This window comes from Eucyclogobius newberryi, unplaced genomic scaffold, assembly GCF_026437365.1.
Source record: "Eucyclogobius newberryi isolate DKJ021-1_F unplaced genomic scaffold, fEucNew1.0.hap1 SCAF_7, whole genome shotgun sequence".
Lineage (NCBI taxonomy): Eukaryota > Metazoa > Chordata > Actinopteri > Gobiiformes > Gobiidae > Eucyclogobius > Eucyclogobius newberryi.
The window spans coordinates 27,530,097-27,546,460 of record NW_027316389.1 but is presented as its reverse complement, the minus strand read 5'-3'; the positions used below and the strand labels follow the sequence as shown (position 1 = coordinate 27,546,460).

General features: G+C 38.9%; 2 protein-coding genes across 2 annotated transcripts; one reads left to right on the top strand and one right to left on the bottom strand.

Moving 5' to 3' along the window:
* Positions 1-519: 519 nt before the first annotated feature.
* On the top strand, positions 520-3,927 carry galk2 (galactokinase 2). Its single transcript, XM_072434716.1, has 10 exons — positions 520-751; positions 824-912; positions 993-1,116; positions 1,183-1,276; positions 1,363-1,509; positions 1,612-1,710; positions 1,967-2,119; positions 2,366-2,576; positions 2,782-2,983; positions 3,534-3,927. Exons 1-10 carry the CDS (start codon positions 702-704, stop codon positions 3,739-3,741), a joined length of 1,377 nt encoding a protein of 458 aa, XP_072290817.1. The 5' UTR covers positions 520-701; the 3' UTR covers positions 3,742-3,927.
* Positions 3,928-4,304: 377 nt separating this feature from the next.
* On the bottom strand, positions 4,305-16,003 carry atp8b4 (ATPase phospholipid transporting 8B4). Its single transcript, XM_072434717.1, has 27 exons — positions 15,949-16,003; positions 14,895-14,953; positions 14,351-14,464; positions 14,179-14,277; positions 14,057-14,118; positions 13,809-13,881; positions 13,647-13,717; positions 12,677-12,756; positions 12,440-12,598; positions 12,217-12,305; positions 11,936-12,132; positions 11,578-11,786; positions 11,320-11,363; positions 11,081-11,246; positions 10,821-11,009; positions 10,503-10,618; positions 10,257-10,421; positions 10,076-10,187; positions 9,901-10,006; positions 9,634-9,778; positions 7,024-7,207; positions 6,476-6,699; positions 6,315-6,398; positions 5,598-5,843; positions 5,387-5,525; positions 5,096-5,226; positions 4,305-4,701 (listed from the first exon to the last, which is right to left on the bottom strand). Exons 1-27 carry the CDS (start codon positions 15,977-15,979, stop codon positions 4,366-4,368), a joined length of 3,630 nt encoding a protein of 1,209 aa, XP_072290818.1. The 5' UTR covers positions 15,980-16,003; the 3' UTR covers positions 4,305-4,365.
* Positions 16,004-16,364: the final 361 nt, after the last annotated feature.

Genomic DNA, 16,364 nt, shown 5'->3' with positions numbered 1-16,364 from the left:
TTTTTAAAGCTAACAGCGTTAGCCTCGGTCAGGCGTGAGCACTTTAAGAGACTCGCCCACTTTGAAAAGTCCCGCGCAGCAGCAGCGCCAAAGCGCCACACAAACTTAACCAAAGTCTGTTAAAACACCGCTGTATTTGTAAGTTACAACTTTAACTACAAGTTTTCTCACTTGCCACAAAGTATCAATATAATCAACTACTTTTAAACGCATTTCAACACACTTTCGATTAAAAAAACACTGTAAAACAGGAAGTGTGAAACGGTTTGTATTTCCATGACAACTGAGGCGCGGGGCGTTCTGGGAAATGAAGTCAAAAGGGGATTTTATCCATAATCTTGTATATGCCACATATATTACCAACGTTATTTTACGGCCTATGATGTATTTGGATGTTTCCCTTTCAAAGCCTAAACATTTGATATATTTGTATAAATATGTTAGGTACAAATTTGATGACGTAGTCCCCTGTTTACTTCACACTTCCGTGTTGTAGACTATGCTGCTGTTTCAGAATCAGATTAAAATATCTGCTTTGCTGCAGCACACTGGCTGTCTAAATACCGGAGCTGATCTTGTGTCAGCTGTTTGGCATCATACTTCCTCCTGAGATTGTCATGTGATCATACCAGGATACAAGATCTTAAACGATTCTTTCTCTTAAGTAGACGTGTCAAGTCATATTACTTTGGAGGAAAGACATGGCTTCTAACCCACCCAAGATAGCAACAGTGATTTCTGCAAATGACAGGTGAGAAATGTAACTATAATGAGTCAATACAAATATGACTGAATGTAACTTATATCTATTCTTGTGATACAGGTTGCAAGCCTTAAAAAGTGCTTTTGAAAAAAGACATGGGGAATCTCCTCAGTTCTATGCATGTGCTCCTGGAAGAGTTAATTTAATTGGTAGGCAATGTGTTTTTTGATAATCAAATGATTCGCACAATTAGAACATGCATGCATTCTGGTCATCTTATTTCTTACAGGAGAGCATATTGATTACTGTGGCTATTCAGTTCTTCCTATGGCAATTGAACAGAGTATCCTTGCAGCTGTAACCGTGAATAAATCAGGGATGATCCAACTGGCCAATACAAATCCTCTTTACACGTAAGTCTTCACAGAAAAACTGTGATATGAAAATCTATATAAATAAATATATCATATAAAATGTAGGGATTATGGCGTCTCCTGTACTGAGGACATTGCCATTGACCGGGACAATCCAAAATGGTATTATTATTTTCTTTGTGGTGTTAAAGGGATCCAGGTAAGACCTGTTTTACTATCGCTTTACTTAAATATTGCTTTCAAAATATATGTAGCTTCAAATCAATATATCTTCCTGTATTTTAGGAAAATGTTGGCCTTACAAATCTTGCAGGAATGTCGTGCGTTGTTGATGGGACGGTTCCTCCAAGCTCAGGCCTCTCCAGCTCCAGTGCCTTGGTTTGTTGTGCAGGGCTTGTAACCATGGAGGCAAATCAAAAATCTCTCTCTAAGGTATACAAATTTACTATGAAAAAACTAACTTTGATGCATTGTGCATGTGAATCCACCAGGGGATGGGTTGATGGTACATGAGGTTGTTATTTTTATTTGCAGGTGGCTCTTGCTGAGATTTGTGCCAAGTGTGAACGCTACATTGGCACTGAGGGAGGAGGCATGGACCAGTCTATCTCCTTTTTAGCAGAAAGTGGAAAGGTAACAGCAATTTTGTGTTCTACATTCAGAGGCACTGAGGCACTTTGAGTTTATTGTATTGTTATTGTGCTTATAACAATGATCTTATATAGTGTATGTTATATGTATGTATGTATGTATGTATGTATATTTAAAAAACCTCCCTGTATAATACTACACGTTCTATATTAAATATTATATTCTACTACTTTGTCTGAGTTTTAAAATCTCCTTATCCCAGCTGTTTTAAGCATTTGCATTTCCTGTTTTGCAAAAGGCAAAGCTGATAGAGTTCCAGCCTCTTCGTGCCACAGATGTGAAACTTCCTTCTGGGGCTGTGTTTGTGATATCAAACTGCTGTGTGGAGATGAACAAAGCTGCTTCCTCTCACTTCAACATCCGTGTGGTCGAATGCCGCATCGCAGCAAAGGTATCCACTGTATTGCATTTGAAGCATATTTTGGTAGGAAATACGTTGTTTTCCTCAAGTTTGGAAGACCTGTATATATAGTATATTACACGTATGTACTATAAATTGATGAACTGCAGCTTGTCAGTCTTCAGTGGTCATTTGGAGGGGTTATAAAACATTACATGGAATGATTGATTAGTAAATTCAAACATACAAAGACTTCATCGTTTCCTCAATCTCTGCATGTCTGTGTGTTGTTTTTAGATGCTGGCAAAGACTCGGGGCCTGGACTGCCGCAGGTCGCTGAAGCTGGCTCAAGTTCAGAGTGAGCTGAAGGCATCGCTGGAAGAGATGGAGGCTCTGGTGGAGGAGGTGCTTCATCCTGAGCCATTCACCAAAGAGGAGATCTGCAAGGCTCTGGACATCACCACTGAGCAGTTCTGCACCGAGCTGCTGAGTGCCAACACACAGAATGGTAGGCTAATATGCATTCTGTTTGGGTAAACTGTGTAGACAATAATAGATTTTAGTTTCTGTAAAAATACACTTAACCACTAAACCCTGGTGTGGTGCCCCAACATCCTCTTGTGTATAATATTATTCAAATATTACATTTGAGTGTATGTATTTAGATATAACCATGCACTGTTTAATTTAATTATTACAACATATTCCCCTAGTGACGCACTTCAAGCTGCACCAGAGGGCAAAGCATGTGTACAGCGAGGCGTCACGAGTCCTGCAGTTCAAACGGGTGTGTGACTCTGAGCCCGCTGGAGCCTTGACGCTTCTTGGCGATCTGATGAACCAGAGCCACTCCAGCTGCAGAGACCTGTACGAGTGCAGCTGTCCTGAGCTGGACCAACTCGTCCAACTCTGCCTGTAAGTGATGTGTTGATAATTCTATTCCTTACATTGTAGATGCTGACAGTGTCACACTCATGATCTAATGTGGCTGAAAATGCCCCAAAGTTTATATTTTTGGAGACTTCTGAACAATTATTAGATAACATATATGTTTGCAATCCATCTGTAATGTGTCAAAGTCTACCTTTAAATGTCTTGATTGATGCGATTGCAAATGGCCTGTAAAATTAGAAACAAAAAGGGCATCAGTATGTTCTTTCTACTTTAGTTTTCTTCTTGGACATGTAGTCTACTTGATTATTTTAATTTTGCATATCTTCTGAACAGTTATTTCACTATTATGTTGTAAACAATATATTTCCCACTTCCACCTTACTCAGTCAGCACCAGTTGTACTTGATCTTCTAAACTTCTAATTCAAAGCATATGTTTTCCCTCTAAAGGCTGGGTCTTTTGTCATCTTTCTTTGGACCACAGTATAAACTCAAATTATAGCTTAAACGTGTTGATAGAAGAAACACTTAAAATAACCTTAAATATTAATATTGATTTTCTCAATCTACAGAAAATCCGGGGCAGTGGGGGCTCGGCTGACTGGAGCAGGATGGGGTGGATGTGCTGTATCCATGGTCCCCGTTGAGAAAGTGGATGGTTTCTTAAAAGCTGTTCGTAAGGGATTCTATCTGTGCGACGCTCGTAGAGCCCCTATTGAGAAGCAAAGTTTATTTGTGACGAAACCAGGAGGAGGTGCTGCTATTTTTATAGAAGAATAACACTGCTGCTCATCATAAACTCGGATTACAATCAGAAATAAGGACATTCACCGAAAAACCTTTGGTCCAAATGGGTTCGTGCTGGTCTAAGGCACCTGCTTCAAACTGAGCATATTTGATGCTTTCTGACCTCAGTGCCTTAAGTTCACCCTCTATATTTGTATACATTATTATTTGGTTAACCAGATAAATGAACATAACACTGAATTGTCTTGTGAAACACAATACAATTGTGTAATAAAAACCTTAAATAGTTGCATTACATTGTTTTACTTTCAAGTTCAGATTTGCTGCAATGAATTTCCCAAGAGATGAATGACGTTTTCTTATTCTGATTAATAAAACATTTGGCAAGTCCGGCTCATATTCACCGTTATTTGCAGTTCAGTTGTTTTCTTGTTTTGAACATCGCTCTGAGGTTGAGTGAGGTCTCTGTGTCTTTACTATCACTATTTGCCACATGAGGCAAAGGCACATGAGCAAGAGACAGAGTTAGGGAGAGAAAGAGAGAAAATCTAAAAAATATGTGACCACGAGGGCACTTAAGGCAAAGGAGCAGGTGCTGGAGCATCATGGGCTCCATCTGTGCTCGTCCCTGTGTACAGTCTGTTGTTGGGTCCATGTTCAAGTCAATGACAATGCTTTATCTGCTTGTCTTTCTGTCATCTCCTTTGCTTTGTTACCATTGTCCAAACATTCAGTGTTTTCTTCCGGGGCACATGCGACTTCATTCTTCCTTTGTAAAACATTCTCAAACCAGTTTGATTTTTGTGGAGAATGTCCAGCAGAGGGCACTGTACAGATGGTACTCCTCCTCATGTTTTTGCCTGAGGTGATGAGCTCTCCATAGCCCTGTTGGTGTGAGAAAGCATAGGCCGAGCGGCGTGAGCTGGTCCTCCTAACCCGCCTCAGACTCTGCTCCTGAGGGTCCTGTCTCTGCCTCAACTGCAGGTGACGAACCTGGTCAATCAGACATGGGATAAAGGAGAAATAATTACTTATTTTCAGGTTGTAGAATATGATGACATCTCACACAGGATTCAATATTTAGTACCAATTAATCTTAAATATCTCAAAGTGAACAAGGTTTGTGCCCTCTTATCTCATTGATTTTTTACTTAGCCTAATGTTAAACAAGATTTTATGCAAAATACTAAACTTAAAAACATATTTACCAGTAGTGACCCAGCTTATTGGGTTGTTCCATGGCTTTTATTTACTTTTTGAAGAAATAGTTTTGACTAATGTATCTGTATAGACTTTTTGCATGTTTTTGGCATTCTATTCTGCACTCTGTTATATTCATATACACAACGAGCTACCTGAAGTGTATAGTATGCCAGTGTGGTCATACCTTGTCTGTTTGTGTGGGAAAGAGGTCAATTCTCAAGAAACTGACCACTAATCCGGGCACCACACACACCACTGTAGTGAGCAGGATGACCAACCACACGTTTAACTCTGATAGGCTGTTGCGTGATGTACCTACAGACACACACAACACATGATTAAAGTTAATATCTTCTTAGTTTTGTTCCCCCCCCCCATTATTCAGGATCGGGACTGGCACAAAAACCTTACCTTTATTGCTCGACTGAATTGCTTGTATAAATATATTATCACAAAAATCCATGGAAATACTTGCCAACAAATGTAAAATAACTGGTGAAGACTCCAAAGATGCCATTACTCTGCAATGCAAATATTATGGCAAAATACACCGCTACACTCCCCCATATGAAGAGATGATTGATGGCTGTCCAGTAGTGTGTGTCGAGTCCAATCTAAAATCAGAAGAAATGTAATAAGTTGCATAAAATATTTACTGTTTTGGCACATTTCTTTACATTTCTTACCTGAACACTTACAACAATGACCAAGGATGTTGCGACAGTGACAGCAAATGATTGTTGAGCTGATACGTTTGAACCGTCTTCTTGGAGTAGGACAGAAAAGGCTCCATAAGGAATAAAGAACAGGAGGAACGAGGTGCCCAGGCCCTGCAGCGTGCACAGGAAAAACTGACGCTTGTTGAAAAGGAGGTTCATTTGTCCTGGTTTGTACAGGCTCGGATATCTCAGGCTGTTTCTGTCATTTACATCCTGCGAGGAAAGTGGTATTCCAAACTTGAGTAACACCTTAAACAATTAGTTACAATTTGCATACAGGTTCCATAATAATAGCTCTTATTATAGAGCTTATATAGAAATATCAGTCTTTGGACATCGACTGAACTGAGCTAATTCTGACCAAATCATGACCTGATCATTACTTTATGTTTGCTATTAAAACGGTTTGTAATTTACATTAGGTCTTTATCACTGATTGTTAATTCTGTACTGCACTTTTTTCTTATTTGAGCCCAATACAAATAATAGTTACAGTTACTTTCAAACATGGTGGCAAAAACTACTGACATGTTAAACTACCATATTATTTTGTGATCCATAACATACATCACATACAAGAACAGAAGATTTTAAGGTAAATCTAAGTTAAGTTATACAAAGTATATTCAAATATTCAAAGTAAAATATAATAGTAGGAAAATGTAATTATATAAATATCATTACCTGATCAAACAACCCCATCGCGATAACAGGCAAAGACGTGAAGACTATATTAAAAAGAGTAATAAACCACTGGTCGTACACAGTCTGTAGAAAGAAAACAACTACAAGGATCATTGTAAAAACATTTGTATATGATGATAAATGTAGTTTGCGTTTCTCACCTGTGCAGAGAAGCCACAGAAGAACCCGTACCAGAAGTGGACTAAGGTGAAGGCAAAGTTTTTGTAGAAGAAATAATGCAAAAATCGACACATTCGGAAGTAGGACCAGCGCCCGTGCACCAACAGGAGACGCTGTAGGTACCGAAACTGAGCGAAGGAGTAGTCTGAGGAGAGGACGGCCTGCATGCCCTCCTGACCACTGATCCCAACGCCAATGTGAGCAGCTGAGGTAGAAACAGTCAAGTCAAATTAAATGAATGCTTTATTTATAGCACTATAAATCAGTCTAATATAATATAAGTACATTTCTGTAATAAATGCTTATATAGAATTAAACTAGGGATTTTTTTTAGGAGGCAAACATGTTAAGTTGATATGTAGTGCAGACATTTATCACACTCAAGGCATTACTGCTTTTTGCTTATGTAAAAAAGACAAGATAGAAAAGGGCACTTGAGGCTGGGGTATGATCCTTGTAGTAACCCCTTCAGCATGTGCCTGTATCTGGTACATTATGCCAGTCAACCATCCACAGATGCAGTACTTACTCTTGATCATACTGACATCATTGGCTCCGTCTCCTATGGCTAAAGTCACCACCTTCTTGTGCGTCTTCACCAGCTCCACCACCTCAGCCTTCTGCAGTGGAGTCACTCTGCAGCAGATCACGGATTTACACAGACACGCCACGTCCAGCAAAACCAACTTCAGTCCAGGGTCCAAAGCATGGGCCTACAGGAAACACAGCATAGCATACTTAACATTAACATGTCTGATTCATTCCAAATGTCTTAACTTGAGTTACTCAATTTTAAGTGACAGTTCATTCTTAATTGCTTGTTTTATTAGAGCTTCCAGTGTGAGGCGTGATTTAAACTAAAATCACTAAATAAAAGGATTATGATGCATTAGTAGTCCATGCATAACTTGCATTTAAACCTGCTCGATTCATTAGTATTAGTATAATAATGCATATGAAATTTTATATGGACATTTTTTGCACCGGTATTAACAATACATTTCTGGTTTTAACATCCAGCCCCCAACAATACACCCATTAAATCCCTATCCCTCAGTCCCCTGTGGAGGCGACACCCGGCAACTACTCAGAGTAACATTTCCAAAGAGCTCAGAGCAGTGAGGAAGCTGCTCCTCTGAGAGAAAACAGTCTTTAATGACGTCTGTACTGGAGCTGAAGAAACAGCAGCTCTCAGCTCATTAGAGAAGCAGCACATTCAGCAACACGACCTGCTGGCAGGGCTGAGTGAAAAGACACACACACAAAAGACAACAAATTACAACGTATACGCATGTGTATTGTGTCCTGGTGTATTCATGTCCCACTGTGTTTCATCTTACGGACTCTGTGCTTTAAAACATGATTTAGTAAATGTATTAACAAATGGTTTTATTAAAATATTTTTAAGTACATTTAATAAATCCTTTAACAAATACTTTTAGGAAAATATGTTTTAAAAGTAGGTTTAGTAAAATGATCACTTAATGCATCTACAAATCCTTTTAGGAAAACCTTTTACAAAATGCATTAGCTTCTTCAATTAGCTTCTCGGTTTAGCTTTTCTATGGCCCTCCTGGGTCCACTTATCTTTTTTCCACAACCCACTTCTGCCACACAACCGCCACTTTACATAGGTGGCTATGCTAGTAAATGTTTTTTTTTTTTTTTACACAATTATGGTAAGGTAAGGGTTAGGATTAGGTTTAGGGCTTTGGTTAGGTTGGCTAACCGGGTCTTGGCAGAACTGCGTTATGAAAAAAAATTACACTTGTGAAGCAAATAAGGAAAGTTTACTATTAAGAATATTTCTGATTGGTTAAATTCGTAAACCAACTTTTGAACCAATCAGAGATCTGCTTACTCAGTTCACTTTTATTAATTACTTGCTATCCCTGGTCATGAAACAAGCTCATTGGAACCTGGCACTTGTCGCCAATTAAGCCTTTAGCGGCTAGCTACAACCGGGTCAGCCCTATGTTCCCCGAGACCTGGGTTAGGGTGAGGGTTATATGCTGCTATATTTTATGCTGTGAAACCATACGTGTATGCACAATTATTGGAGATGTGGAACCTGAACCAGTGGCCTATGCTAGTATTAGTGTTGTTCACCCGTTCATAGAAAAGGGGGAACATGGGTACCGGGGAATATAGGTACGCACCCGCTACAACCAGGTGGCTGTTAGTCCACCAAACATGCGCAGTAGTGTTTTCCTCCCATTTGAGCGCGTGTGAGAAGCGTGCACTCGCGTATCACGTGACCACTCTGACCAATCAGAACAAGTGTTGCTTGAGTGGAGCAGAGTGAGTTGAAACTAAAGATTAGAATGATTTTTTTTCAATAAAATTAAGGGTTTTGAACCAAGAAAATCGAATGAGTTCAAAATAGGTTTGTTTTTACATTGCACACTGTGGAGGATTTTTTCAATGCAGTATAAATGGTTATTTATAACGTTTTTTTTCAGATCCATTTAATAAATTATGTTTTGAAAAACGTTTTAAGAAAAATGACAATTTTGTGTCATTTAAACACTTTTTTAAACAAATAAAGAATTTGTTAACTTATTTATAAAACATTCTAACAAAAAGCTTTATCCAATAACGTGGCACTCAGGGTCCTCCATAGACCATTAGCTAAGAATAAAACTAGAATCATATGCATTACCTCAGGTCTTAACTTCAGGATTAAAGGAGATCATGCAAAATGGACTTTTGTGAGCTTTAATTATGTTATAATCGTCTTCCATCATCATTAGCATACTCACTATTGTGTTTTTAATTGATCCATGCATGTTTGAGTAATCCTGTGTCCTGCAGTGTCCTGCAGTGTGCTGTAGTGTGCTGTAGTGTCCTGTAGTGTCCTGCAGTGTCCTGCATTAGAGGCTTGAGTGCTCAGAAAATGACATTTCCCTCTGAAGAGTTGGGGCCCTGAACAGGAAGTGAACTGTGTAATTTCTATGATTAAGCAATTTTGTACCTATTTTGATGAATAAAATGAACTTAATGTGAAATCATATATTTTACTGCAATTCATTTTGCAATCCTAGAAGCAACCCATTTTGAGCTTTGAGTAAGCATGCACAAGACATAGATTTGACCATTCAGTTGTTTATGGTAGTTATCCTAAATATCTGTATCTTACCAGACTGTTTCCATTGATGACTAAGGCATTCTCTGAAATAATGGCCTCTTCAAACACAGAGTCAGGGTTCAGCTGTTTGTCCGTCTTCTCCACATAGGCTGCACTGCTCACTCGACTCAAGCCCAGAATATGCTCCTGAGCACTTCTGAGGACACAAGACATTTAGAGGGTACAATAAAACCCAACTACTTTTGCTGACACAAATACATGGTGTTACTTCTGTCTTAGGTGCTACAAATGTTAAGAAAAAAGACAGAGGTGTTTTACCTTAGCTGCTGTTGCACTTCCAGCTGTGTGTTTCCTGAAATAATGAACACCTCATCCATGTCGTCCCGCAGCATATTGCACGAGTAACCAATGTTCATAGCTGTTTCTAAAAAGTACAGTAAATCTCCTTCAGTGCCTGTTTGGCTTCTGACTCAGGGAAATGTGTGACATTTACCTAGTTTGTCTCCAGTAAGCACCCATATCTTAATATCGGCCAGATTGAGACAGGCAATGGTCTCCGGGACGCCATCTTGGAGTTTATCTTCTATTGCAGTGGCTCCTAAAAGCTTCAACGGAAAATCTGCAGCTCAATAAGTTTAACTGCTCCAAAGTTGTATTTACAAAATGTATTAAACCTTCAGCTCTTGTTCAATCTCCTCGTACAGAGCTGCCAGCTGGTCTTCACGGTTCTCTAAGACGGTGCTCGCAAACAAATACTTCTTCATCCAAACTTTAAAATAATCCTCATCAATGTCTTTGTAGCCCAGAGCTAATGTCCGAAGACCCTCTCCTGCAAACTCCTGATGGACAATGTTTCGTAGGTTCAAGGAGGTTTATATGATATTATCATTTGGCAAATATGTTCTTAATAGATGACTCACACTGAGGTGCTCTGAAGTGATGTCCATGAGCTCAAGGCTGGATACTGCCAGTCTCTCAAAGATGATAGTGTCAGCACCTTTACAATACAACTTGATTTGGCCAAGTGGAGTTCGGACTTTAAAACACACAAACAACACAATATTTCAGCTTAATCATCTTATTGCCACATTATATATTACCTATATTTTGATACTATATAAGGGATTAGGATTGAATAGGACTCAGGTAAAGATATTGTGTCAGTTTATATTTATATAAAGTGCATAAGTTTAGGTTAGAGTAATATATTTGTAATAAATGTGTAACAGAAGACTGACCGATGACGCTCATCCTCATGCGGACATTGTTGAAGTCCAGGATGGCTAAGAGCTGGTACGTCACAGGCTGTCCCATCTCGAACACTGTGATGGTCTCTGGGGTCCGAGCTCGAAACACAAACCCAAAGTTTCTGGCTGCAGTCACGAGCGCCCCCTCGTCCGGAGACTGGGCCTGGTACACCAGATGACCTGTCACATATCACAAAAACACCAGCTTATATTACGAGGATCTGACATTGGGTTAATATATGAAGCTGTACCTTCACTTTTCTCCTCTGGCATGACAGTGTGACATAAAGCTAACAGGCGGAGGAACTCTTGCACTAAAGGATCCTCTTGTTTCACAGCTTCCACTAGACTGCCGTCATAAAACCTAAACTTTGTGTCTCTGAGCGGGTTGAAGGAAAAGTCCACACAGGCAGTTTTCTGTGGAAACATGGACTACAGCGTCAACGAAATGACTAAATGCCATTTTTTGTATATCCTACTGGGAATCTACCTCTGTGATCTCCACCTTTTGATGAAATTCATCATAAATGTCACCTACAAAAGATGAAAACATTACAATCACAACAGAACATAGAAAAACAAGCAATGTAAACTATGTATTGTGTAGGATAAAAAGTTGGGGGCAAGAGAAAACATCTGAATGAAATGCAATAGTATATTATTCAGTGGAGGGGGGGTTATTGTTTTATCATTTTACTTCAATCTTGAAATGAAATGTATAAAAAGCCACAGCACAGTTTACATTTACCATATGTTTGTCCATTGATAGAGCACTTGCTGAAGACCATGATGTTTTGAGTGAGGGTTCCTGTTTTATCAGAGAAAATGAACTCAACTTGACCCAGTTCCTCGTTCAGCGTCGTGGTCCGAGCCTCTGCCGGGGTGTCCAGAGCACCAAAATACATCTTACGGTCCCAGTTGATAAAGTAACTGTGTCCGAGCCGCAAAACTTCAACACTAAAGAATCAAATAAAACAAAATTAGACAGAGTTTGTGGGAAGTCACATGTAGGTCCACATAGTAAATTATAGTCAAACAGTAGTACTCGGCAGGCCTCTAGTTACTGATATCTGGTTCATAACTTGTATTATTGTGTGTTCCCTTACCTTACATAAAGAGAAATTGGCACCACAGTGTTGAGGATGATAATATATGACCAGAAAGTGAGAAACCCTGAGAAAACTGCATTGGTGTGGGAGTCATCAATTGGCAAAAACACCCGGAAGTCTTTGCCCACCAAGCTTTCCCAAACGGTGTTTCCAATGGCCAGGATCACGCCCAAGCACAGCAGGAACCCGAAGATCTACAATAGCGACGCAAATATTATGTCTAGTTTGTTCCTTTCACTTTCCCCTGCTGTTACTCAAAGCCAGAGGGAAATACGTACCCACAAAACTAGTGTGTTCATTAACCTGTCAATACTTGTTCTTTTAAACATTGTTTTTCCACAGTTCTGCATGAGTTTAGTTTGTAAACCTATGGAAAGGACAGTGAACAAATACATAATAATCAAAAATACTATTATCAAGTCAGTGCCGGTATTTCAATCACAGCTTACTACTTTCATCACCAAAAATAAAATAAATTAAAAAGAAAATCTAAAACCTCACCTGCAAATACGACCATCCCAAAGCACCACTCTGTGTTCCTGAGCACACAGCCGCGGAGCAGCATTTTTTCATTATCAAGGGGATATTTACAGTCTCTCCAAAACAACGTCCCTGTAAACTTGTCGAGCTTGTTGTTTGGCGGCTCACAAATGACTTCCCCTGAGAACATGCAGAATGATAACACCAACTACAGCACAGGCGAGGAAGAAGGTGAACAAACAGACAAACAAATCGTACCATCAAACTCGAGCAGTTGGGAAATGTCTGCTAATCCAGAAGTGACCGTCAGAGCCTGGCGTACTTTAAGATTTGTTTCACTGCAGAATAAATCATTGGTAATGTCAACATACAGTTCATAATTGAATTGAATTATAATGTGCTGCTAATGACTTTTTGGCCTGTTGGATTTATTGGACAGGACAGTGCAGCGTGAAATGGGGATGAGACTGGGGATGGACACGCAGCAAATTGTCAGAGATGTATTTGAACTTACAACGCTGCGTGCTGGCAGGCATGTGCACTGGACCACTGAGCAGCACTTAACCTTTTTGCAAGTTGTGGCACACCTTTTGTTGCTGCGACACACCTCCAGCTAACACATGATCAAATTATTAAAAAAGATATGTACATTTTTTATGGCGCGGTGCTCTTTGGATTCTGTGGTTGTTTTGTGCTTTTACTGATGGAGAAGTTTAATCAAATATTTTTCGAGGCACACCAGGCATTCCATTTTAACCATCATTGTGCATTTGAGGGAAAAAAATAATATAAAAATATATCATATGTTTTACAAAAAATGCCAATGTCCAAAATTATTAAATACAAAAACTAAATAATATTTACACTAATGATTTAAAAAAATAAATAAAAATAAATAAATAAAAATAAAACATTGACAAAGCCTTTACTGACCATCACAACCAAATGACTTTTTAAGCTTGAGTTTATGAAGATCTAGTAATATATGACCACCAGTTTATTAATCATATATAGTTTCTTTTTGGACATGCCGAGGCCTGTAATCCAATTTTTAATCATGACAAATAAGCTTACTCAAAGCGTGTTAATTCTTTCCGATTTTCACAGTTATTTTAGTGCAAAATTCACTCCACAAGATGACCTGATTATTTGATGAAGAGAGAACTGTCGGTGATCATAAAGGCAAATCGCTGTATACTTTACTGTACATAATCTGTGGAACTCTTACCCATCAAGCTCTGAAGTCTCAATGTAGCACAATCCATAAGGTTCACTACTACAGAGGAGGAGAATATCAGCCTGTGGGAAAAAACAAGACGGGTCATAAATCAATCTACTCACCGGCTCTCTCTCTCTCTTTCTTCCTTTTCTTTCTTTCTTTACAACTTACTGCAACACATTGATTATTCTCTAGTTTGATGATATCGCCAACATGGACATTCATCCATTTTTCATTCTGTAAACTGTAGAGAACAGTTTTAATGGCTTATGGTGTCAAAAAAAAAAAAAAAAGAATACGGAGCAATAGTCTTTATGAACAAAATAGTGTATTATGGAGATTCAGATCACAAACTGAAACTTATACACAGGCGGGAGGGTTAATTAGTGTTTTCCATTGTGTAGTGACATCCATAATACCTTCCACTGATGAGAACTTGAGACTGGCGATTGTTCACTTGTTGATCACTTCTATGGCGAAACTGCAATATGGAGAAAAATGATCAGACCATAAATATGAAACAATGTGCAGTTACACTTACAAAGTCGTCCATGGCGTCTTTGACTGCAGTAATGGCCAGAACCAGCACCAAAGGCACAATGGTAGTGAACCAGGACAATGAGGAGATTTGGGGAATTAACTAGATTCAAATTTAAGATTAGTTTAGACAACTCTCTGACAATTTTATGATTTATGTGGAATGCCCCATTTACCTGCAGGATCAGCAGCACTATGAAGTAAGCATTGGCGACCCTCTGTAACTGCTCGAACAGATTGAGGGGCAGGAAAGTAAAGATGTTGTACTTCGAAGTTTTGATGCTGTTGTCCTACGAAATAAAAACATTTTAATTTCATTACTTGTAAACCATCTTTATTACAATTAAGTCATACTTCATTCTATTCATTTTGAATCACCATTCCTTTTCTGTCCAGGGACTACAGATGAAAATTCTGTGCCTTTACAGATATGTTATTAATGTACACTGTCCCTGCCATGGGTTGGGTCTGCATGTCTTCTCTCTGGGTTCTCTGGCTTCCTCCCTTCGTCCAAACACATGCACGTGTTAGGTAAATTAGCAACTCTAAATTTCCCCCAAAGAATATGAGAGTGAATGTTTGTCTGTGTGTATGTATTTGTGTTAACTCTGTGACGAGCTGGCCCCTGTCCAAAGGCCCAAAGTGACTGGGATAGGCTCCAGTCACCGGGACCCCTAAAGGGAACACGCAGTAGTAAATTAATGAATAAATCATACTTACAGCATATGAAAACTTGGCATTGTATTCCCGATCATTGGCTTTTACATGCCGTTCTTTTTCTACAAACAACAATAACAATACTGAGTCATTAAATAGAGTGCATTTTTCTGACTTGTAATCTGCTTCAAATATTTATAAAGTATCCATGTAAAATGTGTTACAGTAAACACATTTGACTCTGAAGCCTTCCTTGTATTAGATGTAGCCCTCATATTGATATTGCAGCATGCTGCTGGTGATTGTGGCGTCTGTGGAGGGTTCATATGGACTTCTACAAACACTCAAGTTTGAACTGATTTAGCAGAATACACAGAATACAACCACACATTTTATAACCATCTCATGCTAGTACTGTTGTAGGAGGGACTGCAACCTACTTGTCTCCATGGAGATGTTATAGCTTTGCCTGGAATGTTCCACAGTATGACATGAGACATAATTATCTATCTCCATGGAGACAAGCAGGTGATGGCTAAGTTGGCCAACAAGATGAGTTCACAAACTCATGAGAATATGTTTTTCCCAGCTGGGCCTGAACCACCAGAAGTGCAGGGACTGGACCGATCCAGAAGCAGAAAGGTTACATAATGCACCTTTATATCTATAAAATACAGACATTCATTGTGATTTTCTTCCATTCAATTGTTATGTCCAGTTATGTTTGAACCTACCTATGAATTGTATATGTTTGTTTGTTTTATGTTTGTTCTTAGGAAAAAAGGGGAAAAAAGAAACTTCCTCTGAAACAACATTGGACTGCCTGGAGACCATCTAGTTACACATTTCCCAGCCAGGTTATATCTTTGTTGAATAATGCACAAATCACCTGAGCGACCGACAAACAACAGGACAACGCTTCTCACACAGCAAACAGCAGATCAGTTACAACAAAACTAAAATATTCAAAGAGTCCAATGGACATGGCCTGTTTAAACATATGATTACTAGAACGTTTTGAGAGATTGTTCTATACAGAGATTTTTTTTTTTTTTTTGTGGTTAGTTTAATGTTAATTTTAGATTAAGAAATGTAAATTAGCATTTGTTTCTCTTACCAATGTTAGTTTTTCTCTTCCAGAAGGCCATGTTCCACAAGGACACCAGGAGGACTTTCCTAACACAAGAGCATCCATAATATCTACAATAAACGTCATGACTTTCCAGGTTTTAACTTAAATGCAAATGTTATATCTTTATATGGACAATGTATTGTGCGGATGAACTATTCAATCATTTGATGACTGTCTCAATAGAAACATTTCAAAACAATAAAGGTGAAAAAAGAAACAATGTACAGGCTATAGAACGCACTGGCATTTTCAAGTAAAAGAGTTTAAATTGTCTACCTTGTTCTAGTTGTCCCCACGAGTCTGCTACCTCCATGAATCCTGCTGTTATTCAGTCGTCATGTAACAACAAGCACATGACGCAGAGCTGTCCGCGGCGCAACGCGTTCTACACAAATGTGTTC

Coding starts and splice junctions, on each gene's coding strand:
- galk2 (XM_072434716.1), top strand. CDS start 702: ATGGCTTCTAACCCACCCAAGATAGCAACAGTGATTTCTGCAAATGAC. Junction 1,510..1,611: donor ATCAAAAATCTCTCTCTAAG/GTATACAAATTT, acceptor TTTTATTTGCAG/GTGGCTCTTGCTGAGATTTG. Junction 2,577..2,781: donor GAGTGCCAACACACAGAATG/GTAGGCTAATAT, acceptor ATATTCCCCTAG/TGACGCACTTCAAGCTGCAC.
- atp8b4 (XM_072434717.1), bottom strand. CDS start 15,979: ATGGCCTTCTGGAAGAGAAAAACTAACATTG. Junction 13,718..13,808: donor AGAATAATCAATGTGTTGCA/GTAAGTTGTAAA, acceptor TTTTTCCCACAG/GCTGATATTCTCCTCCTCTG. Junction 11,787..11,935: donor CCAATTTCTCTTTATGTAAG/GTAAGGGAACAC, acceptor TTGATTCTTTAG/TGTTGAAGTTTTGCGGCTCG.